This window comes from Chrysemys picta, chromosome 2 (genome assembly GCF_011386835.1).
Source record: "Chrysemys picta bellii isolate R12L10 chromosome 2, ASM1138683v2, whole genome shotgun sequence".
NCBI classification, from domain to species: Eukaryota; Metazoa; Chordata; order Testudines; family Emydidae; genus Chrysemys; species Chrysemys picta.
In genome coordinates, this window is record NC_088792.1 from 57,367,061 (window position 1) to 57,393,925 (window position 26,865).

The window sequence follows — 26,865 nt, forward strand, 5'->3', positions numbered from 1 at the left end:
CCCAGGAGACTAAGCAGTTCTTTTTCAATCATTTGCATTCCTCTAATAAAAATGTGAAAGACTCAAATGTCTTCTCTCTTTGAGATGTGGGTGCTGACGTGTATTCCACGACCCACCCTCCACCCATCTGTATCGGAGTCTCTACTCTTAACATTCAGTGCAAAGGAACTGAAGGTGGGGGTTGGGATGTCACTGCAGCGCTGCCTTTAAATAGCCACGGAACAAGCTAAGGGCCATAGGGCACAAGCGGCATCCCTATGGATACTGCTAAGCAAAAGTTTTCCAGTTTCAGTCAGCACTGGGCATGCGCACATCTGAGTGGAATGCACATCTGCAGCCACATGAAGAATAGCTCTTTTTTCCAAAATACAAATTAAATATCTGAAACCCTAGCCATCATACCTACAAATGTTCAATAGCAAGCCAGTCAAAGTACTGTTTGTTGGCATTTCTAGTTATTTATTTTGTTTCAAATATATTTATTTCTTTAGGGATTGGTGGGTTAGATCCAATCTCATTTCATATCATCATTAATGATCTAGAAGGGGAAGTAAAACAGCCTATTATTGAGAGTCACATGTTACAAGTTGAGAGAAGATCTAAATAGCTCTGTGGACAGAACAGTAATAGAAAATGGACCTAGAGAAATCAGAGATGTGAGCAAACACTAAAATGAGATCCTACATGCAAAAATGTGATGTACAATATCAGACAAAAAATAAAACAGCGCACATATATTCAACTGGGAAACCTGGAGAAGCAGTAAAGGTGAAAGGGGTCTTCAACTGGTCCGTGGTGTTATGGCATAAAGGTCACTATTGTGTTTTCTACTCAGAGTAAGAGCATAGTCTAGTATGCACAGAAGAGCTGGACTCCATTCCCAGCTTTGCCATATGACCTGCTGTGTGATCTTGGACAAGACATTTAATGTCTCTTTCTGTAGCTGTAAAAGTGTAACAATAGCAACGTTCTTCATGAGATTTTTGTGAAGATTAGTTAAGGTTTGCAAAGCACTTTTAGCTATCTTCTTTCCACCTCCAGTCCCTACAAAAAGCTCTTCTACAGTTAGACTGTAAGGTCTTCAGGGCAGTAGCTATCTTTTTGTTATCTGTTTGTATAGTTCCTAGCACAAACAGGGCCCTGAACCTTGATTGGAGCCTTTAGGTGCTATTGCAGTACAAATAAATAATAACAACCGCTACCACCTGTGTCCAGAAACATTTAAGAAGTTTTAGTGAAGTGAATTCTTTTCCAGAGCTCCAAAGCATAGAGCATTTGTACATGTCGCATCATCCCTTTGGATGAATAGCATATAGCCAATGCAACAGGTGTGGGGAAGGGACCATAACCCTGGTTCCTCAATGCCCACTTTTGGAGTTTTGCTCCTGCAAAGGGAGAGAAGTGCACCCTCTAGGCGGGAGCATTCCCTGTACTCAGAGGAACACAGGGATTGCAAATATGGCTGGCCATTGAACAATGCATTGGAGGGACAGCAAAGCTCCTTTACACCCTTCCCAGCTCTCTAGGGTACCTGAACATGGGGTATCTACAACCTTATCCCTAGAAAAATAGAGTACACTATTATACAGTATTTTTTGAGAAATAGTATATGGCCATGTAATTAAAAACAGTCACAACAGATACTCATGGGGGGGGGAGTGACATCTCCTGAATTTTGAGAGCTTACCAATGCAATGGTAACATCCTTTTCATGTAGATTTCATGTGGAATAAATACTTTATTTCATTCATAGTAGATAAATGGGAGTGATGATATAGGGGGTAAGCTTCATCTAAGACTCAAAAGATTTCACAACACAGGTTGTTATTCTTGCAAAGGATTTGTAACAGATTCTGCTTTTCAACCATGGGGTACCATGCTTTACACACTAGTGCACTGAAAGAATTCCTGCCAAGTGGAAAGTGAAGAAATCTCATGCTCCCAGGCACCGACCTTGGAGATCGCTGGATGATAGGCAACTCCCCACAAGTTGATGTGTGAAGAGGAAGTGAAGCCTGGAGATTAGAGTTTGGAATGCTTCCAGTAAACTCTGAGTGTAGGGTGAGGCAAATGAAAGAAAACATCAAAGGGGATAATGGTGAAACTGTTAAGGTTTCATTAGAATCTCCTGCCCAAAATTTTTCAGTTCAATGGTGTTAATGCAATATAGTTAATTAATGGAAAGTTAAAACAGAGATTGTATTCACATATGTATCATGATCAGTCATTAATCAATGTATCTAGTGAATCTAATAATTTACTATGATGCATGGAATATTTTATAGTTTTACATACATTAACTGATATTTGCAAAATTAATATCTTCCAATATTTTAGCATATCCCACTGTCCATTATATTACACTGCTCACACACAGGACTGCCTCCACAAAGTCCTGCCACTTACTCCACTGATTAAGATACTTAACATATATCTAACTTTAAGCATGTTAGTCCACTAGCTTATGTATTTTGTTGAATCAAGACCTAAACTCTAAATCACTGGGAATCTTTCCAATGGGCTCTGGATCGGGCCCTTAATCCTCAAGTAGAGGAGTGATTTGCTTGAGTCATCTTCACCCATGAAGTGGAAGAGGTCAACGTGTCATGGGAAAAGAGGAAAATAAGGGACAAAGATTACCACAAAGCTAGAGAGAAAATAAGAGGAAGTGAAATTAAATAACTGTTATTGCTAATTTTCTGACTTTTGTGAGTTTTCTGGGTTATTGGAATCTTAATTCAAAGTCAGGCTTGTAGCATTCATTTTAACAGGTTTAATGATACAGTAATGCACAAAGGAAGAGAGACACATTGGTAAAATACATGAATGGCTACATTCTCTCTGGTATAATTCCATTGACTATAATGGAATTACACCATCAGAGAATATGGCTCATAATATACAAAATATATATTTTATCACGTACCATTAGGCATAGATAATGATTTTCTTTGTCACCAAAAACCCAGGAATAACATTTGTATTTGGCAGTTTGATAACAGTATAAATTGAACAGATGATAAGAATTGTCACTAGTACGCAGATCATAGTAAAAAATTATAAAATAGTATTATAAAACATTGGCATTAGGAGACTACACTGAAATGACTTACATGCAATCTCATATAATCTGCGATAGATTTATAGAAATTTCAACTATAATTTTCAGAAAAACCAAACAAGGTGAATTATTTTCCTTTAACAGACACTGAGGGGGGGAAAAGTGAGCTTCTGTTTTGAAAAGCCCAAATTCTTACCTGATGATATGCTTGATAGATTATATCAAATACGAAAGCCTGAGGCATTTCACTTGCTCTGTACCTGGCACGTTCTAGTGAATGGTCTAAGGAACCATCTGCAGAGGAAGCAACAACAGTAGAGACGAGAGGACGGATTGCTCCTGCTGCCTAGGGAACAAAAAAAATCTTAAATATATACTTGGATGTTTATCTTAGCTAATTTCTGCACAGAGAACAAGCCAAAACAAATTTAACATATTAACCTCTATACACTCTGGGGCCCAGTGCTGCCAGGTGTTAAGCTCTTCTTGAGACATACTGAGCATCCCCCATTCCCAGTGACTTCAGAGCAGAGCTGGTGCAGTTATGCTCTGCAGAGGTGAAGTAACTTATTACTGAAACAATAGTGGTATTTGCCTTAATCAACTTGACCTTCCATTAACAAAATTTGCTCTTGGTTGTGAGAGAGTGTCTCTCTTTGACTTCAGCTGGAACCTCACATGGGCATCTAATAGGAAAATACAACACAAAGCAGGTTTTGACAGATTTTTGTTTATTTTAGAAGAAATCAATTAATATTGCTGCTTTACCCTTCCTCCTCCAAACCACCTACTAATGAAGCAGGGTGGTGACAGCAAGTACTGTAAGTATAGTTAGATAAAATTTATTCAATAAGTTGAGCCTTTTATCATAAAGAAATTTATTTAGTTCACTATTTTATGTGCACAGAGGGAAGACACATAATTGAGGTGAACCCCCAGTGCTTGAAGCCAGGTACCTGTGCATAAGATTACAAGGGGCAGCTCAAGGGGAGGGGACGGGAGGATCCAAATGACAGAAAAAAGATCTGAACAATTTTCTTGTGTGAAGAGCTTCCCTTCTTCATGAGAACAGGGAAGACAGGGCCCAAAAAGTTCTGCCTGGAGTAAAAGAAAGCCATTTTCTCATATCCCAGGGTAGAATATGGCACCAGAAAGTCAGTAAATTAGCTATTTTCATTCTTAATCAATTAATCAGTAGGCTACCAAATCAACTCAGAAATAAAGATTTGGCAGATGTACTGAAGGGAACAATCCTGTTGAGATAGATGGACTAGATGATCTATGTCACTGGGTCTTTTCCATCTCTAATTTCTGATTCTAGGGTGCTGGATCATTATTCCTTGCTGGACATTTGGATAATGTTATATGTTTTGTCATGTTTTAATTGGCCACATACAAAAAAATTATAAAATTCAAAGGTCATGGGGAAAAATTCGTATGCAACCCACAACTCTTCCATAATTAGTTAAGTCTATTTAAATGTCTAATACAAGTTTTTCTGAAACAGTAATACCAGAAAAAAACATATTTTGTCAAATAAGATTTCCCAGGCTCATGCAATATTATGTTATAATCTCTTTGTCAATCATGCAAGATTACATTCTAACCATAGGAACATAGGTCTGGAAGGAACCTCATGAGTCACTGAATCCAGTCCCCTGCTAATGCAGGCAACTCCATCATGCAATGCTGTTCATAAACGTTATCAAGCTCTATCTTGACCAGTTAGGCTGATGCCCCCACTACTCCTATTGGAAGACCATTCCAGAACCTTATTCTTCTGAAGCTAGAAACTTTGTTCTAACTTCCAGTCTACATTTTGTTGTGGCCAGTTTGTGCCAAGAGTGTCCATTACCTTAAATAGCTCTTCTTCTCTTCCTCCTTATCCCCTCAAGCTATTTAGAGAGAGCAATCACATCCTCTCTCAGCTTTCATTTTGCTAGGCTAACCGAGCAAGGTTTTTTAGTTTCCTCTCATAAGATAGGCTCTCTGTTTCCCTGATCATCCTAGCAGCTCTTCTCTATACCTGCTCCATTTTGAATTCATTTTTCTTGAACATGGGTGACCAGGATTATACACAGTATTCCAGACCAGGTTTTACCAATGCTTTGGACAATGGGATTAATTTTTCCCTAGCTCAACTGGAAATACCTTGACTAACACACCCTGGGATTGCATTTGCCTTTTTCACAGCATCATCACAAAACCAGACCAATGTAATGCAATGTGGTTTACATAATCAGATCTCATAAATCAGACACACACTGGAAAAAAAAATTGCGTAAAAAATTAAAACTGTATTCTTAAAAGCACTTTGAAACACTATTTTAACAACTGTTTTGTACACAGTATAAATTCATATTTAGAGTCTGTATCTGACAATCTAATTCGTTGATTCTAAACCCAAAAAATGACCAATATGATCATGTAGTCTGATCTCCTGAATAGCAGAAGCCAAAGAACTTCCCCAAAATAATTCAACAGTGAACCACATCTACCATGGTATTTGCTAGGTACCTAAAGTGAGACTGCTATAGCTGGACAGACTAGTTGATTCAAATTATTTTCACTCAGCTACAGAGCCAAGTATTATTTCCCGCAAGGAATTTTCAAGTTCTTGTGTGGATATAAATTGCTCAGATCTAGACTGTATCCATATCAGCAAGGAAAAAAACATGAATTTCAGCTGGCATCGCTCACTGCACTTCTAGAAGTTCTCAAGTTATGTGAACTGGACTCATGTTCTTCCTGGCTGAAGATCAGTTAAGAAGCATTGGTCTGCACTTTGTGGAAACTGTCAACGCTTGTCTTCAGGAGGACAAGCTGCCTTCTATCCTTAAGGAATCCATTATGAAGTTTCTGCTCAGGATGACTGTCTCGATGCTAATAGTCTTGCTAATTATAAATATGTCTATCCCCTATTTTGGGGGAAAGATAGTGAAGAAGGTTGCAGTGGGACAATTGAACAAGTGTCTTGACCCCAGCCCATTGGATTTCTGATCTGAGTACATTCCAGAAATTGCAATGGTAGTATTGGTTTGGAGATGGAAGATGATAATGGAGTCTTAGGGTACGTCTATACCCAGCCGCTAGTTCGGCGGCTGGCAATCGAACTTCTGGGTTCGACTTATCGCGTCTTGTCTGGACGCGATAAGTCGAACCCGGAAGTGCTCGCCGTCGACTGCGGTACTCCAGCTCGGCGAGAGGAGTACCGCGGAGTCGACGGGGGAGCCTGCCTGCCGCGTGTGGACCGAGGTAAGATCGAACTAAGGTACTTCGAACTTCAGCTACGTTATTCACGTAGCTGAAGTTGCATACCTTAGTTCGATTTGGGGGGTTAGTGTAGACCAAGCCTTATATGTCACAGAAGCATAGAATCATAGAATATTAGGGTTGAAAGATGATCAGAAGATCATCTAGTCCAATCCCCTGCTCAAAGCAGGACCAATTAAATCATCCCAGCCAGGGCTTTGTCAAGCCAGCCCTTAAAAACCTCTAAGGATGGAGATTCCACCACCTCCCTAGGTAACCCATTCCAGTGCTTCACCACCCTCCTAGTGAAATAGTGTTTCCTAATATCCAACCTAGACCTCCTCCCACTCAGGGCCGGCTCCAGGCACCAGGCAAACAAGCACATGCTTGGGGCAGCACCTGGTAAGGGGCAGCCAATCTTGGGGTGGCGGGGGGCAGCGCGGTGCAGCGCTCAGCGGGGGGGCAGCGCGGGGCGCGGCGCTCGGGGGGGGGAACTCAGCGGGGCGGTGCTTTTTTTTGCTGATTGGGGCAGCAAAAAAGTTAGAGCCAGCCCTGCTCCCACTGCAACTTGAGGCCATTGCTCCTTGTTCTGTCATCTGCCACCACTAAGAACAGCTGAGCTCCATCCTCTTCGGAACCCCCCTTCAGATAATTGAAGGCTGCTATCAAATCCCCACTCACTCTTCTCTTCTGCAGACTAAATAACCCCAGTTCCCTCAGCCTCTCCTCGTAAGTCATGTGCTCCACTTCCCTAATCATTTTCGTTGCCCTCTGCTGGACTCTCCAATTTGTCCACATCCCTTCTGCAGTGGGAGGACCAAAACTGTACGCAATACTCCAGGTGTAGCCTCACCAGTGTCAAACAGAGGGGAATAATCACTTCCCTCGATCTGCTGGCAATGCTCCTACTAATACAACCCAACATGCCATTGGCCTTCTTGGCCTTCATGTCTGTCAATTGCTTACAATATTATTAATCAAAATGTATTGTGGGCATATTTTTGATCCTTAAAAGGGTTTGGTGGAGACACTCAAGGCTCTTTTATTTTTCTTTGCCAGAGATCCTAGAGGTAGTGTGGGAAATTGCTCATCTGCTTTAAGAGTTCTTTCTTGTGCTTCATATATCCTGCTCCACACAGACAAGAAACTAATAGGAAGGGCTGTAAAATATATACTGAGGACACACAGCTTCACATCTTTATCTTGTCTGACCCAGATGGTGCAGTGGACCAATTCATCCCAACAGTTTACTCAAATTGGGGCGTGTTTAAGGCTCAGTCTCTGCAAAATTGACGTTGTGTTAGTAGACAGAACCAAAGCAACTAGAAGTGATGACAGAAACCATAGCAGCACCTCTGATTTGCTACTTCGGTTACCAATTTGTAGGTGTTTGGCCTGGCTGCTTAGGTAGTAGGTTTGGCCAAGAGCACTTTAAATAAATAAGTAAATAAATAATGCTCTTGGGGAAAATAGTGTGACCTTTACTTTCAGGGGGGAACCTTGATACAGTTTCCCAAGTCTTTTTAGTAGTCTAAAGTCATAAATAGGCAGCCACTGGTTTTAAAATGGAGAGGGATCTTGTGCCAGCATGTTTTCTGTGCAGGGTCATTAACTCAAACTCATTAGTCCCTTGGATCCAACAGAGCCTGAATTTGTTAACCTTTAGAACACTATGCAGCACTGATCTACATTCTTGGGCTTTTAATGAAGGCCGGGTTTGAGTTTTGAGGTGGTTAGTCATACACATCATTAATTATTATTAGTCAAGTACTATTTTCTAGTTGAGTTGACTTGTATGGGAAGTTTGCTTGACTTTCTTTAGCTTTTATTCTTTGTTTTTTATGTATTTAAAATATTTGTTAAAGCACTTAAAGTTACCAGGGCAGACACTTGAAAATAAATCTAAATAAATAGATTTCTTGTTTTCACACAAGTATTGTTGTTCCTTTACATTAATTAAGTACCACTAAGAAGTTTTTCTTGGTCAAATCATTAGTAAAAAAAAAAAAAAAAAAATGAAGCCTGTCCCTTTTATCTCTCTTAGATCCAACCATTCACTTGGAATAATTCTAAATGTGCAGAGCACCTGCAATTTTCACTGACTTCAGTGGGAGCGAGTACTCAGTCTCTCTCAGCATCAAGCCCTATTTGTCTTCATAACAGTGCATCTGCTGACTAAACAAAAGATCAGTCTGTCTTTGGGTTCTTCTATATTTAATAGCCTCATACCTAAAACTCATTTAAAATTTGCACTAATCCAAAAAATTTATGGTCAAATTTTAAGATCCGTATTCAGTATTTACTTAGTTGAAGTTTGAGTGAAAACAGAAGACAATAGCACATCTACAATATCCAAAGATACAATGGTAATTTAAGGGAGAGTAGGGAAGGATATGTACATCACATAGTCCAATGTAAACATGGTACTGTAAGTATTCTCATTGATTCACACTACCTCCTTCCATGAAACAACCACACAGTATCTGTCTCTTTTTATTGTTGTTACACTGGAAGCCGGAGCAGCTGAAATTTAGATATGCGTATTCAACAAATAAATAATTACATGCATGAATTTCATATTATCTTGAAATGTTATTCAATTCATGCACCAAATTAACATAGGGTATGGGTGAGTGCACCATAAAGTCTTCCATCTTCCTAGCATCAATTTCAAACCATGGGCTTCAATCTTAGACCAACCCCAGGCTTACGTAGTTCTGCAGTGGTATCAACGTTCAGTAGAGGCAATATTTTTGACATATTTGTTTTTCTGGGTTCTCATCTCCCAGCAAATACATCGGTCTGCCTAGCTATCCTTCTCCAGATTTCCCCCAGAATTTGCACTATGTTTCTAAGCTTCCTTTCTTATTTCAAGCAGCACGAGTGGAATACTGATCAGACCTGCATATTCCACAAGAGCTACATGCTAGCGCCTGAAAGAACATACACATTAGCACAATCAGTTTAAAACGTCAAAACTTAAAGCAAATACAAGGCTTTTGCTCTCTGGAGCAATAATGATAACACTAAGAAAGTGAAACAAAAGGAAAGAAAGGAATTGGTGACACAATGCAAAATAACTTATACAGTATTTTTATAAAATATACATATTGAAAATCCATATATTATTTAAAAAAAAGAATTAATCTACATCTAATAGCCTGGTCTGTTTATCTGTATGAGTAGCTACTTTAAATAAGTATTCATTTATTCATTTGGATGTATACTACCAAAAAAAAAAAAAAAAAAATAGAGAGAGATATCAGCCATCCATCCCAGGCTGTGGATGCCCTCGGCACTCTGTACACATTAAACACAGATTCCCAGACATAGCTGGTCTCAGAAAAATATACCCTAGCCAGAGCAAGTTATCAAAAAACAAAACAAAACAAAACCCTCCCAAAAAATCAAAACAAAACAAAAACATAACATCCAAACCACCAGAGTCCCATCCACTACCCTGCCTCACAAATCTGTCCCTTCCTCATAACCAGAGTAAAAATGGAACCTTTCAGCACCTCCTGAAAGTTAACAACTTTGAGTGATATGGACCAAGAAAGGAGTGAATTCCAAAGGCACAAAGCCCTAACAGAAGACACCAACTGCCAGGCCCAGAATAAAGAATTTGGGGGACACTGTGCACAATGCTTTAAAGAGGGTGCCCCCACACCCTCTTTAAAGCATCTCCGACCCATATATATCCCACCCCACACAGACCTCCGAATGCCCCTCCACCCCACATATACCTCAAAAACTCTCCACCATCCCCCAATTATCCCGCGACCCATATATATCCAGCCCCCACACACAATCCAGCACCCGTACATACACCCTGCTCACTGCAGCCTCCAACACCTCAACTCCATTGGCCACAGCCCCGCAAATCCCCCACTCAACCTGAACATCCTGGTCCCCAACCCTACCACCCTGAATGCCCCCACAGCTCTCACAACTCACCCTTTAATGCTCAACACCACATTCTCCCCCAGCCCCTCAACTCCCGTCCTCCAACCCCAATACTCACCACTCACCACACAGCCCAACAACAACTTTCCTCAGTCCCCCTCCCCACCCTGAGGACCTTCCTGGCCTCTCACTGGCAACCTGTCTTCCCCACCCACCCCAGCTTAGCTCAGTTCTTCATTCCCATCCTGGGCTAGGTAGCTCCTCCCAATCCTGGCTGCCCACCTTCACTTTATCCTATTGCCCACCCTGCACTCACATGGCCCTATATCACTCAGGTTTGGCCCATCTGCCCCTCCATCATGATAGAGGAGAGGCTGGGCCAAGTCTGAGTGAGTGGTATTACAATCTGGTGGTAGGGATCGCAGCACCACTCAGGTTTTATTTTGTTTTGTTTTTTTGCCAGTGGTCAGAGGTCCTCCTGAGATGGAGGCCCTGCGCAAGTGCATTGAGTGCACACTGTTTAATCCAAGCCTGACAGCTGCAGAAGCCTGGCCTCAGAAGAGAGGCAGTATCTTAGGCGCTGATCCTGCAAGCGGACCACAGATGCCCATGCAGAGTCCCACTGAAGTCCACCTGTACAAATCAGCTGGTTGTGTTGAGGCTTTAGGTAGGTGGCTCACAGGCCATTTAGGCCTGTTAGAAGGGGCGGCTCCAGGTACCAGCACACCAAGCGCGTGCCTGGGGCAGCAAGCCGTGGGGGGCGGCCTGTCGGTCGCTGTGGGGGCAGCAGTCAGGGAGCCTTCGGCAGCATGCCTGCGGGAAGTCCGCCGGTCCCGCGGCTTTGGCGGCGGGTACAACGAAGCTGCAGGACTGGTGGACCTCCTGCAGGCATGCCGCCGAATCCGCGTTACCAGCCGGACCTCCCGCAGGCGCACCGCCGAAAGCCGTCTGACTGCCGTGTTTGGGGCGGCAAAATACATAGAGCCGCCCCTGCCCATTAGTTTGCAGCATCAGACCCTAAAGTGAGGACTCTTCTGATTCTGTATTCTGACACCCCTGCTCTCCTTTTTTCCTGCTAGTAATTGTTTCCACTCTACTATCTAGCTTCATATCTCCTAGCACTCATTCTCCTTCCACCTTAAATCTCCCTCGGCTAGATCTACCCATCCAAAGCATATCTTATATATATTTTAATCATGTTTTAATATTTAATAATAGGCTCTTCAATCTACCAGAGAAAGTATAACATGATTCAATAGCCAGAAGTTGTCTGAATTACACAAATTCAGACTAGAAATAAGGTGCACATTTTTAACAGTGAAAGTAATTAACCTTTGGAACAAATTTACTAAGGGTTGCAGTAGATTCTTCGTCGCTGATCATTTTAAAATCCAGATTGGATGTTTTGCCAAAAGATCTGCTCTAGGAATTATTTTAGAGAAGTTCTATACCCTGTCTTATACGGAAGATCAAACTAGATGATCACAAAGGTGCCTTCTGGCCTTGGAATCCATAAATCTATGTTAATAGATGAGTTTCAGATTTTTAATACACAGACTAGATCTGATGTCAATTCATGTATATCAAGATTATGAATGACAATTTAACAACAGGAAAACTTTTTAACAACAGGAAAACTTTAACCATCTATACATTTCTTAGTGTTAACATATCTTAATATTAACATTTTTAGCAGAACATGCTGATTTCTTTAATCAGAGAGTTATTCTCTGACAAGTCCTGTAGCATGGAAACAGAGTTCTGAAAATTTTGCATTACATTGCCTTAAAAAGAAATAAACTTTCTGTCTTCATACATATAGACCCAGAATTTAGAAGTATATTTAAATCACTTAAAATGAGATAATCTCTTTGAAGCTTTATACTGAAATCAGTTGGGACAGTCAGACACAAGACAAATAAATTCATGGTGCAATATCATTGAAGTCAACGGAACAGTGTTGAGGGTGAATTTGGCCCCGTATGTCCACTAAGCTTAAAAAAGCTTAATTTAGTAGAAATGCAAGTGACTTTATTTTAGTCTTCAGTGAATATAAGAGTCACATAAAAGTGCTGTTCAAATAAACAGCTCAGATTAATAACATATATGAATGTAGATGGGCTAGATATAGATCCAACAATTTACAAAGCTGTGGTAGAATTTTTGATTAGGTGAAAGATTATTTGCAAATTATCAAATACTTCTGTCTCTTTGGGATTTAGCCTAAATTAGTTCTGGATATGAGCCAGATGAAACTGCTCAAAATCACTGTGATTAATTTCTTCTCAACCTAATCTATCAAACTGTTTCCACATGTTAATACATGGAAAATATTCTGTTACACAAATCAAATGACTTGCAATGGCGGGCATTCACAGCTACATACACTTTCAAAAACAGAAATGAAAGCAATACCTATGGATCTATGCATGACACAGGTAAAAACATGCACATCTATTCAGACATCTGCACTCAAGCTAATTATATCTGTAGTAATCAACGTGCTTCAGCCACATATAGTAATTACTATTCCAGTTAGCAGGGCTGTCTTCAGTGAATGACTGCTTACTCCAAATTTATAGAATAGCATCTTCAAAGCTAAACCAACCACTGGTAATTATGAGATTAAAATATTTCACATATTTAATGGCATATTCCTTTTAAATCTTCTGCGTTTGTGAACCTGAAATGGAGAATGTATTAATGAAACAGAGTCCTATAAATAGCTTTGGAAGAACTCCTCTAATCACTTTATTACACACAGCTGGTTGGTTTACAGTAATTTAAGATATTGGGTCTCACTGTATCATATTTTATGCTTCTTTTTCTTAAAAGCACTTTCCCCAAATTCTATCCAGTTGTTATTAAGGGTAACATCCTACTTCATCTGCAGACTCAAGACCATGACCTAGCAGAAATGGCATGGTTCCACTGCAGGAAAGTAGAAGAGCATGATTTCGGGAATCCTACTGAAGGGATCCTTACTCTTGCACCATTGCGGCTCCATGTACCCCAGTGTATAGGTGAGGTTAGAGAATATGGTTCAGGTAGAAGATATGACTGCACAAACTCTCCCAGCCATTCTCCTCCTTGAAGTGCACCAGCTGCTGGGGCTACTACAACCCTAAGACTGCAGCAGCTGGTATGGAACAGAAGATTAGAGCTGTGCAAATAACTGATTTTTTGGTTTGCTGGCAGTCCTGAATTTTTTAAATTGTTTCAGGTCAAACTAAACAATTAATTTAATCCAAAATGAAATGTTTCACTTCAGTTTCATAGAATATCAGGGTTGGAAGGGACCTCAGGAGGTCATCTAGTCCAACCCCCTGCTCAAAGCAGGACCAATCCCCAGACAGATTTTTGCCCCAGATCCCTAAATGGCCCCCTTAAGTTTAGCAGGCCAATGCTCAAACCACTGAGCTATCTCTCCCCTTTTCAATTTTCTAAATAAAATTGAAGACATATTTTGAAACAATTATTTTGAATTAAAAAATTCTAAACATTTTGTTTCAAAAACATCAAAAGGAAACATTCTGACTTTTTCCTGGAAATTATTTTTGCTACCTCCCTTTTCCCTCAGACATGAACAATTCAATGAAACCAACCCAAATTAGCAACACACTTCAGTTTTGCTGAATCTGCATTTTTAGTCAAAAAGTGATGGCTGAAAAGTTTTGCCCTGCTCTAGATATTCTTTTCCCCACAGAGAAGTCTAATGCCAGGTTAAGGATTCGGTTTTACTAAAGATTTGACTGAGAGGGGCCACGAGCTTTATTTTTATTTTAAAAATGGAAGAAATATCTTAATTGCCTTCTGTTAAATATGTGAGTTTCTAACTGAAACTTACTTTGAGAATGTAGAGCAGAATATCAATTATTCACATTAATGACTGGAAGAGCCACTGTTAATTTCAGAATTTGATGAAACAGTGTTGCATGTCCAATTCTAGTTTTACCTGATATATGTGTATTGACCACTTTTATCTATTAATCTAGAACCCAGGGACGGGACTGTTAGAAAAACTGGCATGAAACTGGGTTTGAAACATTGAGTGTGCTCCGAGAAAGACACTAAACATACCCTTTAGTCAGACAAAGATAGGGTCCACTAGAACATCTGCAAGGAGTTTTGAACATTAGGCGAATGGTTGGTATGCTAAAATGTACATAATTTCCTTAAAGTCTGTTTACCCAGCTGGGTAAGGACAATGGTGGAACTCACTGAAACTGGACATAGGTGAATCTTAAACCAACATCAGGAAGGAAGAAGTTATAGTTGTGTTTATTCCTAACTGCAGAAGAGGTCTGTTTAATCAGAAACTTAATATACACTTTGATCCAATACTACCCAGCTGACACCATGCGGTAGATTGAATGGACTTTAAAAAGACAGGATGGTTTAAACAAATGTAATGTAAATTTATGACACCATGACTCTTCTAATGAGGTCACCTTTATCACTACATTATACTGAATTGAGTAATGGAGGAAAGGACACCTATATCAAGAGATGTCAGAACCCACATTAGTTCTAACAAGCTGGGAATTGAGAAGACTCTAGAAGAAACTGATGATCCTTAATTGGGTTTCCTTAGCTTTCTTCTTGTACATAGTTATATATTAAAGTCATAAGAATAAAACTAACATTTCTTATCTCTCTCTGTAAAATGCCAGTAAATAGCATTATGATTTATTCTAAAATACACTGGATTCTGAATATTTAATCTGAGAAAAGCAATAATAAGGGTGTGAAAATGGGGGTGGGGAGAGCTATCTGTACAACTTATAAATTTTGCTTGATATTATGAAGTTGTCACTATGAAAATTGCTATCACTTAATGCCCTATATAAATGTGGAATCCACCATTGCTGGCAGGGCCTACAACAGGTAGAATCATCATAGAATATCAGGGTTGGAAGGGACCTCAGGAGGTCATCTAGTCCAACCCCCTGCTCAAAGCAGGACCAATTCCCAACTAAATCATCCCAGCCAGGGCTTTGTCAGGCCGAACCTTAAAAACCTCCAAGGAAGGAGATTTCACCACCTCCCTAGGTAACGCATTCCAGTGCTTCACCACCCTCCTAGTGAAATAGTGTTTTCTAATATCCAACCTAGACCTCCTCCACTGCAACTTGAGACCATTGCTCCTTGTTCTGTCATCTGCCACCACTGAGAACAGCCGAGCTCCATCCTCTTTGGAACCCCTCTTCGGGTAGTTAAAAGCAGCTATCAAATCCCCCCTCATTCTTCTCTTCTGGAGACTAAACAATTCCAGTTCCCTCAGCCTCTCCTCATAAGTCATGTGCTCCAGACCCCTAATCATTTTTGTTGCCCCCCGCTGGACTCTTTCCAATATTTCCACATCCTTCTTGTAGTGTGAGGGCCAAAACTGGACACAGTACTCCAGATGAGGCCTCACCAATGTCGAATAAAGGGGAATGATCATGTTCCTCTATCTGCTGGCAATGCCCCTACTTATACAGCCCAAAATGCCGTTAGCTTTCTTGGCAACAAGAGCACACTGTTGACTCATATCTAGCTTCTTGTCCACTGTGACCCCTAGGTCCTTTTCTGCAGAACTGCTACCTAGCCATTCGGTCCCTAGTGTGTAGCAGTGCATAGGATTCTTCCGTCCTAAGTGCAGGACTCTGCACTTGTCCTTGTTGAACCTCATCAGGTTTTTTCTGGCCCAATCCTCTAATTTGTCTAGGTCCCTCTGTATCTGATCCCTACCCTCCAGCGTATCTACCACGCCTCACAGTTTAGTGTCATCTGCAAACTTGCTGAGAGTGCAGTCCACACCATCCTCCAGATCATTAATAAAGATATTAAACAAAACCGGCCCCAGGACCGACCCTTGGGGCACTCCGCTTGAAACCGGCTGCCAACTAGACATGGAGCCATTGATCACTACACACCAGGCTGAGGACAATGGGGAGTACTTAACTTTAACAATTATGCTTTTACCTGACAATAGCTATGCTAAGGGAGTTTGCTCCAGCTGGGAGCACTTTCTGGGTGTCTCTCTGAGAGTCCATTTATAACCTTTTGCTTTGGTCATCTGTCTCTTTGTTCATGCTCTCCATTCCTCCTCCTATCTTAAGGGTGAGCTGGGGAGGAATCAGAAGGCTAATACTTTTGGGTGTAGTTCTCAGAGATGATGTGTTTAAGCTACCAGGGGAGCAGGAGGGGCAGAGGTAGGATTGCCAACCCTCCAGGATTGGCCTGGTGTGTCCTGGAATCGGCATTGATCTCCCAGTGACTGTTGAAAGCAATCCAGAAGATTTTAATAGGATATTTAAAGAAAATGACATTACATCATGTTGGGGGAAAAAATATCCGGGAATAGCTTCAGTCACAGTTGGCAACCCTAGGCAGAGGGGGAAGTGTCAGCATTGTTCCAAGTCTCCATGCAGAAGACTGCATGGCTGCAGCTGTCAGTACAAGGTGCTGCATGGGGGATCTGCACCCAGAGACACCTGGAGATTGTACTTAAGGACCCTAAAACAGGGACAGTAACTAGGCTCTGTTCAGATGCCAGAGGCTTAAAACCCAGGGATTCAAAGACTGGATCACCTCACAGCAGTCTGGTGAGCTGCATCTGTGACAAAGGATTTTCAAAGAAAATGGAAATCTGCATTCAAAAAAGGCAGAGAAAGGAGAGAGAGAGAGATAATGCTCCAATGCATCTGTTAGTCTATAAGGTCTCTTAGTCGCTTTCTGAGAGAGAGAGAGAGAGAGAGAGAGAGAGAGAGAGAGAGTGTGTGTGTGTGTGTGTGTGTGTGTGTGTGTGTGTGTGTGTGTGTGTGTGTAAAAACCATGAAAGGCTGCAATTTTTCAGATGAGCAGCATCCAAAGAGGGCCCGAGGATACCAGTGCAGGCAAAGGAGGATCAAACAACCAACGGGATTGATATGGCTGGAATGCTAAATATCACCTAGTAATTTGGGCATTTTCTATTTTTCATGTTATTCTTCCAAGTGAGTCGATGGTGGTTGGCAATTAGCACAAAATCTAATTTTCGAAGACATCAGAAAAAACCCTCAAAAAGCCATTTCATACACAGGGATCCTTGCCCTATCATGGAGTATTCTCTTTTCTCTTGGGAACAGCTTTCTACTCTTATTGTTTCACATCTTCAGATCTGTTCTTCACCCAGTCTTGCACCTGTTTGCAGTTTAGAAAAGAGGCACCTGTTTGAAAATAGTTTCCAAAAGCCCAGATTCTATACAATAGGGGAAGAACAGAAGCACTTCTTTATCTCTATAAAATTCTGAGTTTCCTACCTTATCATGGACTCTCCGGTTTGACTCCCATCCTAAACAAGGGCTTGGAACAGAAGGGGGTTCTAATGCTTTTAAGCAGCTTTGTGAATCTCATCAACTGTCTCTTCACCTTCTGAAGTCTCACAGCCTCTTCTCATACCCTTTGGTCTTCTTGTCTCTTCTCTTTGTAGATTCCCATTGCCTTTCTCCTTTCTGGCTTCTTTCTCCTAAACCTGCTGCGTCAACACGCACTGTGTGAGTTCTGTGCACATACTCTATGCACATGGAATTGGGGAGACCTCCTTCATCAGGCCTATCCTAATTCCTACTCACCTCTCTCCTATATACAAGGGGAGACTCAAGTATAAAAACCAAAGAAAGGCTTGATTCTACACTCTAATACTGTACATGAAAGCTATTGGTTTGACTTTCAGGAAATTACCTACTACTCATTTTTGTACAAATGCAGCAGCTCATTTTTATGAGACAGAATGAGATGCAATGCAGATCAGAAGTTCAAGCCGTAAGGCTGTTAAACTCTTGAACAATGGAGTTGCACCTATTGATAAAATAGCAAACGTCAGAGAAACTTTCAGCTGGTTCCTGGAGCCTCCTTTAATGGTTCCAGAAGGAGCCCTAAACCTGCCCTTCCACAAGACAAAATACAGCAGAAGAATTTACAAATTATTTTATTATCCTTGTTCCACTCACTAAACACAGACTGTATCCAGAAGTATAGTCAAGCCATCATGAGCTACTATTTAAAGTGGTCACCATCACCAACTAAATAACTGACAGCAATTATTACACATTGATATGACCTATGCTGCCACACAGGGGTATAAGACCCCACTATGTCCCTGCATGGCCTCCCCCACTGGGTGCAGAAGAGTGGAAGTGGAAGAGAAAGGGCATAGCCTTGACTCCATTCCTCAAATGCTCTGGCAAGCCCAGATGAGCCAACTCTGTGAAACAGTAATCTCCTACTGATATGGGCAGCCTGCTACCTCTAGGAGCAAAGGGACAGTAAGAAAGGAACCAAGCCATATGCATAGAACATATGCCTAAGTGTAGGGCTTGGACAATTTACCTGACACCACTATTCCAAAAGCTAAGCCGATTAGTCAGGAGTGAAAACTCTCTCTGACGCCACTCCACTTTTTCCTAAAGGCCACATTCCCTTCAATTTAAGAGAATAAAAGAGTTTTGTAGTTTTATTTTGGGGTGGGGTGCAAGAGGAGACTGAATTGTAACATACTGTTCATTTACTTTCCACTTAATAAATGTTAAAAGGATGTAACTTCCTTCTAAGGCTGACTGAATAGCAGGAAAAAATGTCAAAAACATTGTTTAACAATTTTTCCACTAACTGTTTAATTAGTTATTTGCTGAGTAGTATTTTACCAGCTATGTCAATTTAAAAAATTGATTCATGAGGCACATACATTGTCATATGGCATCAGGCTCTAAGGAGTTAGTGGAGAGATGCTATGGTGCTGTGTACTTCCCCAGGTGCAGAGCAGTGGAGCTCCTCTCCTTAGGGCCGGCGCTACCACTAGACGACCCTAGGCGGTCGCCTAGGGCGGCAGGATTTGGGGGGGCGGCATTTTGCCGTCCTCGGTGGCAATTCGGTGGCAGGGGTCCTTCCGCTCCGCGTCTTTGGGGCGCTTCGGCGGCGGGTCCTTCACTTGCTCTGGGACCTGCCACTGAAGCGCCCCGAAGACACGGAGCGGAAGGACCCCCGCCGCCGAATGCTCTGAGGAGGAGCGCTGCCGCCTAGGGCGGCAAAAACCCTGGCGCCGCTCCTGCCTCTCCTGTACACATGTGAAGTTCCACAAGGGGAGAAAAGGAGATCACTTCACAGCAACTTAGGAGGTGCTCAGAAGCATTGCTCCTCTCCTGCAAGGAAGAATCTTTTTGCACGCTGGGCCTGACAGAAAACCAACTGAGGTTAATTAAGAGTCTTTACACTGTTTCACTGTTTTCAGTAGAAGCCCTTACAATGTATGCAGAAGTTCCCACAGACCTGGGCTCCTTGAGTGATGTGTGAGTAGGCTCCATACACAAATACTATCCAATAATGTACTGAGATCCAACTTTCTCTGCTGTCTATATATAAAGCAACAATTGTCATCAAGCATTTTATTAAGCATATTTTCCCCCAAATCCTAGTTTCTTCAGTGCGTTACAGTGGCCGCTGCTGAAAATTGATCGATCAGCATACATTTTTCCTTCAACTGATTCAATTTGTTCTCTGACAAATTCATCTTATCTTCAGACTCTTGCTAATTATGAACATAAGGATTTTTTCTTTGAAGACTATTGAAAACTACAGTTATTCATTAAATTAATTACAGTCTACCTTGTAATTCTGAGAATGAACCTTCTACTTTGAGTTAGAGAAGGGATGAAAATCAGGTTTATAATCAAATCTAGTTGCAAATTTAACTACAGATAGAGGAACAAAGAGAGACTCTTTCTCGCTCTAATATGATTTTTCCAATAACTGACAGGTTTTTCCTTTTATTTTAATTTTAAACATTTTTGGTGATACTGTTTAAAACATTGGCAATGAGATATTGCTAGGGGCTTTGGATTGCTGCCTTCTTCAGCTTCTACCATCCCCAGCTTTTACTGGCAATGAAGAATTTGTTTCTAGAAACGTATCATTTTACTTATAAATTGCCCCCCAAAAACATAAATGGATTTAATTGGTTACAAAGCTACATAATAAGGGGATTGTTTCAGAGAATTAATTTATTAAGGCATAATTTATTATTTTTGGATAAGCTGAACATTTTGAATCCTACAGGCAAATAACAAACTGATTAGTAAATGTAATAAAGTAATTTATTTGTCTGACAAGTAGAATTAAGGAGTGCAATCCCCTATTTGATCAATTGCCATTTTAAGAACATTAAAACCTCATACAATTACACTATCTATATGGTATGCAGATGAACAACAGTGTAGTATTATCCTTATTGCATTACTGATTTAATGTTTCTGCCAGATTTTGCATCAGAAAAGCTTTTACACATAATGTAAGAGGAAATAATTACATTCTGTTATGAAACACTGAGGAGCTGATTCCTGTAGATATGGTAAGAACATGATTACAAGAGAGAACAGGAGAGGGTAACCTCTCTGATATTCTGAAACTATGACAATTTTGAGATGGAAAGTCCATGGCTGTCCAGTGATTTCCTCAAAATGAAGTGTAGCTGTTAGATGAAGATAACTTCCCGCCCCCTCCCCCACCCCCAACTAGGGGAGTTTGCCAGCTTCTATTACAAAGGCTTCTGTTACACAATTTGAAGGTCCTTTCAGGTCCTCAGATGCTCCTATGCTGACAGGTAGCAAGGGAAGCCAAGAGCTTCTTCGGTCAAATTCTCTGCTGGCATAACTCGACTGAGTTAAGTGAAGCTATGCCAGTAGAGAAAGTAGCTGTTTTATCATTTGTTCCTGGTTAGGAGGCATATATTTAGAAACGTACAGAAATTAAATATATGAAAGTGGGACAAAACAGCTCCTCTTCCTTGCTGCTCCAAACAAAGAACATAAGAACGGCTATACTCGGTCAGACCAAAGGTCCATCTAGCCCAATAACCTGTCTCCTGACAGTGGCCAATGCCAGGTGCCCCAGAGGGAATGAACAGAACATTAAGTGATCCATACCCTGTTGCCCATTCCCAGTTTCTGGCAAACATCCCTGCCCATCCTGGCTAATAGCCATTGATGGACCTAACCATCATGAACTTATCTAGTTCTTTTTTTAACCCTGTTATAGTCTTGGCCTTTACAACATCCTCTGGCAAGGAGTTCCACAGGTTGACTGTGTGTTGTTTGAAAAAATACTTCCTTTTGTTTCTTTTAAACCTGCTACCTATTAAAAGACACTAGACAGCCAAGGAGCAACTTATAAATACCTAAAATAGATTGGATATACATTAGAAAAGGAAGACTATGTCAGACACGGGAAACAGATGATTACATGGGCTAGCCCAGAGCAGTAGCAAATTGGGGATTGGTTATCTCCTGTCAGGGGATGATCAGACAAACCAGGGCACATTGACTGGTGAAGAAAATGTTTATAAAGGTTGCCTTTGTCCCGTACCCAACTTATTTGGAATAATTATGCAGCTAGATACTATAATCACAATACATTAGAAGCAAGAGGAAGACCAAAGACAGGGTAGGCCCACTGCTTAGTGAAGAGGGAGAAACAGTAACAGGAAACTTGGAAATGGCGGAGATGCTTAATGACTTCTTTGTTTCGGTCTTCACCGAGAAGTCTGAAGGAATGCCTAGTGAATGCTAATGGGAAGGGGGTAGGTTTAGCAGATAAAATAAAAAAAGAACAAGTTAAAAATCACTTAGAAAAGTTAGATGCCTGCAAGTCACCCGGGCCTGATGAAATGCATCCTAGAATACTCAAGGAGCTAATAGAGGAGGTATCTGAGCCTCTAGCTATTATCTTTGGAAAATCATGGGAGACGGGAGAGATTCCAGAAGACTGGAAAAGGGCAAATATAGTGCCCATCTATAAAAAGGGAAATAAAAACAATCCAGGAAACTACAGACCAGTTAGTTTAACTTCTGTGCCAGGGAAGATAATGGAGCAAGTAATTAAGGAAATCATCTGCAAACACTTGGAAGGTGGTAAGGTGATAGGGAACAGCCAGCATGGATTTGTGAAGAACAAATCATGTCAAACCAATCTGATAGCTTTCTTTGATAGGATAACAAGCCTTGTGGATAAGGGTGAAGCTGTGGATGTGGTATACCTAGACTTTAGTAAGGCATTTGATACAGTCTCGCATGATATTCTTATCGATAAACTAGGCAAATACAATTTAGATGGGGCTACTATAAGGTGGGTGCATAACTGGCTGGATAACCGTACTCAGAGAGTTGTTATTAATGGTTCCCAATCCTGCTGGAAAGGCATAATGAGTGGGGTACCGCAGGGGTCTGTTTTGGGACCGGCGCTGTTCAATATCTTCATCAACGACTTAGATATTGGCATAGAAAGTACGCTTATTAAGTTTGCGGATGATACCAAACTGGGAGGGATTGCAACTGCTTTGGAGGACAGGGTCATAATTCAAAATGATCTGGACAAATTGGAGAAATGGGCTGAGGTAAATAGGATGAAGTTTAACAAAGACAAATGCAAAGTGTTCCACTTAGGAAGGAAAAATCAGTTTCACACATACAGAATGGGAAGAGACTGTCTAGGAAGGAGTACGGCAGAAAGGGATCTAGGGGTTATAGTGGACCACAAGCTAAATATGAGTCAACAGTGTGATGCTGTTGCAAAAAAAGCAAACATGATTCTGGGATGTATTAACAGGTGTGTTGTGAGCAAGACACGAGAAGTCATTCTTCCGCTCTACTCTGCTCTGGTTAGGCCTCAGCTGGAGTATTGTGTCCAGTTCTGGGCACCGCATTTTAAAAAAAATGTGGAGAAATTGGAAAGGGTCCAGAGAAGAGCAACAAGAATGATTAAAGGTCTTGAGAACATGACCTATGAAGGAAGGCTGAAAGAATTGGGTTTGTTTAGTTTGGAAAAGAGAAGACTGAGAGGGGACATGATAGCAGTTTTCAGGTATTTAAAAGGGTGTCATAAGGAGGAGGGAGAAAACTTGTTCACCTTAGCCTCTAAGGATAGAACCAGAAGCAATAGGTTTAAACTGCAGCAAGGGAGGTCTAGGTTGGACATTAGGAAAAAGTTCCTAACTGTCAGGGTGGTTAAACACTGGAATAAATTGCCTAGGGAGGTTATGGAATCTCCATCTCTGGAGATATTTAAGAGTAGGTTAGATAAATGTCTATCAGGGATGGTCTAGACGGTATTTGGTCCTGCCATGCGGGCAGGGGACTGGACTCGATGACTTCTCGAGGTCCCTTCCAGTCCTAGAATCTATGAATCTAGAAGAAAATTAGTGAGAAAAAAAGTCATTCACTGGATACAAACATAATATTACTCAGTTGCAGATGAAGTGTCTGAGTTTATTTCCTTTAGCATTAAGTGGGAATTTAAACATTCAAAACAGTATGAGTCTGAGAGATGACAGGACAGAATAGATCCAAAAATATCCTTCAGATAAGTAAACACAAACACATTTAGAAAACAATGGGGGGAGGGATAGCTCAGTGGTTTGAGCATTGGCCTGCTAAACCCAGGGTTGTGAGTTCAATCCTTCAGGGGGCCACTTGGGGATCTGGGGCAAAATAAGTACTTGGTCCTGCTAGTGAAGGCAGGAGGCTGGACTCAATGACCTATCAAGGTCCCTTCCAGTTCTAGGAGATGGCATATCTCCATTTATTATTATAAAAATGCTAGTCTCATTGCAACATCAATCTTATCTGAAAGTTCATATCAACATAAATAATCCCATGCTTCTATCACTATTAGAAAGAACCTTATGTTAAAATAGCAGATTTACAAAAACACTATGTTAATTATGTGATCAGGATCTGAATAATCATTGATGCTCATTTTAAAAGACATTTTAATTTATAATGGAAAATGATTTTTCAGGAAGAAAAGGAGAATTTACCATGAAAGGACCCCTGTGATGAATCACTGTTATCACTTCATTTGGTGGTTAAATCTCATTTAAAGGGAGCAGACTCTCCAGAACAAAGGCTGAGACATATTTTCCACTATATTGTAATGCACATTTGCCTCCTTCCCCCTAAAATAGTTACAGAAGACTATTTTTCCACCTAAATTTTGTCACACGTGGAATGTGGCCAGCAAGCAATATTTTCCCAAGTTTGAGAGGATTAGGAAAATTATGTTGAGATATGGGACTCAAGAACAAAGTGACATTCATATTTGGAAAGTTCTAGTGCTTTTTGTCATCACCTATCTCAAAAATGGCTTGTGTTAGAAATTTCAAATTGGATACATTTTAAAGACCTTGGAATCTCTAATGGACAGGAATTTTTCTGGAAATATATTTACTAGCAAATCAGGTAAGCAAACTGGAATGTAAGGCTCCAGCAGACTTTAAAAGTCCCCAAATGACTGGTGCAGATCCTAAACTGTCACTAAAGCAAAAGTAGTAGAGTCTGTTTCATTTCTTACTAATGAAGACAACCGACCAAAATATAAGCCAATTGCTATGGGGCTCTATGTATTTGGATTTATAATCATAAATATACTCTGGGAGCCCTTACATGTAATGTTCATAATACATATTTTAACAGATGGCTCGTCCCACTCCTACAAGTTAAGAAATGCCACAACTCACTCCTGCCATACATCACTGCCACAGTTCCAAATATAGCTACTGCTTCATGACTTGTTCTCCTTTACCCCACTCCCCAAAGTGGACAGGCACCAGGGGAATTTTATTCCCAATATACTCCTGCCACTCTAGTATCCAAGTGCCTCAGAGTCATAAACAGATTTTATCCTCACAACAGCCCTTTGAGATAGGAAAGTTATCATTTCCTGTTCTACTCATGAGGAACTGAGGCATGGGATTGATTTGCCCAAGGAAGTACATGGTAAATCAGGAACTGAACCCAGATCTCCTGAGTCCCAGTTCAATACCCTACCTACTACACCAACCTTCCCACCTGCATAAGTGCTGTCAATGCCCTTGCCCTACTACCTGAGTCAACACAGTTTTCATCAACTACTCCCTGAGGAAATGAAGTCCCAGTAAGAGGAAGTCTCTAAGATCTTTGTGGAAACTCCAAAAAAATGACCCTCTCCTTGTGAGGATCTGAGACATTGCCATTTCCATGTCACTGAGTCTGAAGCATTAGGCCTCATCCTCTTTTCAGCAGTAGCCTTGTCTTAGTGAAAAAGACAGAAACGTACTGATACTGCTGACCTTCTACTGTAATGTTCCCTGCAGGGAACAGGTTGAACATGAGACAGTTTTGTCTTCAGCCACCACAATGCGGAAGGCTGGTAGCAATAAAACATTACAACTTCCCAAACTGGGTGTAGGTATCCAAAATATCATATACACCCAAGTCATGAAGTACATGCTTTCCTGTGTTGATGGTACTTGATCCCAGTAGTGGAGGAAGAAAAGGAAAGTAATCAGACTCAAGAAAATGACAAATTATAGAATGTATGATTTTCATAAGCACCTTTACAAAATTTCTATTCTGTCTCATGCACAATTTTGATACTGTAGGATTTAAACATTTGGGTTTCTGTTTTGTTTAACCTGAACTCTGAATTTCTTAGGTGAGTGATTTTTTAAAATTATTATGTTCTTGTAACAACTGTATTATTATATTATTATTTAAAACCATTAAGTTACTGATATTTATTCTCCTCAACTCCAGTTCAAGACATTTTTTTGCCTATACAATATACAAATATTTAGAATTTTACACTATGATCCTGCAATCTGTTATGCATGTGAGGTCAGTGAGGCTCCACCTGAATACAGCAGTCTACCCATGTGCAATGAGTTGCAGGTCTAGGACCTTAATTTGGTAAAGAAAAAGTCCTGATCCTGCTAAGTGCTGAAATCAATGGCAGTTGAGATCACTGAGCAACTCTCAGAATCAGTGATCAAAAGAATAAAGCAATGACCCAAGATGGTTAAATATAGAGGTATGTAAAAATTCATTTTGATTTCCCCCAAGTGTAACACTTAAAACACAGAACATGTAAAAATCAGTTAATTTAGAAGGTTACACTATGCTAATAATCCCATATTAAAGTATATGGTACATAAGTGAAACAAATCATAGCAACGTATGAAGGGGCACTCACCCTCACACTGACAGAAAGGAGACTAACAAGCTTCCCTGGGCCTGTTCAATTCCAATGAGGGGCACCTGAAAGGCTGGTGGGGACGGGAGGGGCTTAAAGGGAAAAGCTGCCACTGGAAGGGGTGGTGAACAGGAAGAGGCTAGCCTACCTTAGATAGGTTTGCTGAAAGGGAGATAGCAAAAATCCTCTCTGCTCCCGAAGCTGCAAGACCCAGCCACAGAGCAGTACAACCCACAAGGAGAGGTTGGAGGTAGACCCCATTTAGACTAAGATCAAAGGGTAGACCCAAGACTGCATGAGTTCCAAGCCACCCTTACCTCTCTTTATTTTCCCATCAACTCCCCTCTCCCATAAGGGAAGAGAGGGGAGAGGATTCTTCTTTTGTTTGTTTGTGCCAAGAACCCGCTTGGGGGAAGGACAAAAGGACAGCATAAAGACCTGAAATGGAGCCTGGAGGGGACGTGAGGGACCCCTGCCCCCCAAACAAGTGGTAATAAAATGTGTTCACAGGTAGAACTTTATGTAGCAATGCAGAAAATATAGAACTTTAATACTTTTCAGATGCATAATTGAACATAAGTTTTACTATATGACTGCTGAATAATAACGTTAGGAGTTTCCTT

The 26,865-nt window shown here is 40.9% G+C and overlaps 1 protein-coding gene across 11 annotated transcripts in view; it reads right to left on the reverse strand.

Moving 5' to 3' along the window:
• The window catches only part of CRPPA (CDP-L-ribitol pyrophosphorylase A), a 195,401-nt gene that overhangs the window by 148,339 nt on the left and 20,197 nt on the right, over positions 1 to 26,865 (reverse strand). For 10 of the 11 annotated variants that reach the window (XR_508960.4, XR_010598276.1, XR_010598277.1 and 7 more), the window contains one exon: positions 3,258 to 3,407. The exons of the other annotated variant lie outside the window; for it this stretch is intronic. Coding sequence is in view for 7 of the 10 variants with exons in the window: in XM_042856565.2 (XP_042712499.2) it covers positions 3,258 to 3,407 (150 nt within the window). In the remaining 3 variants the exon portion in view is untranslated. The remainder of the gene's footprint in view (positions 1 to 3,257; positions 3,408 to 26,865) is intronic. 11 annotated transcript variants of the gene reach the window in all.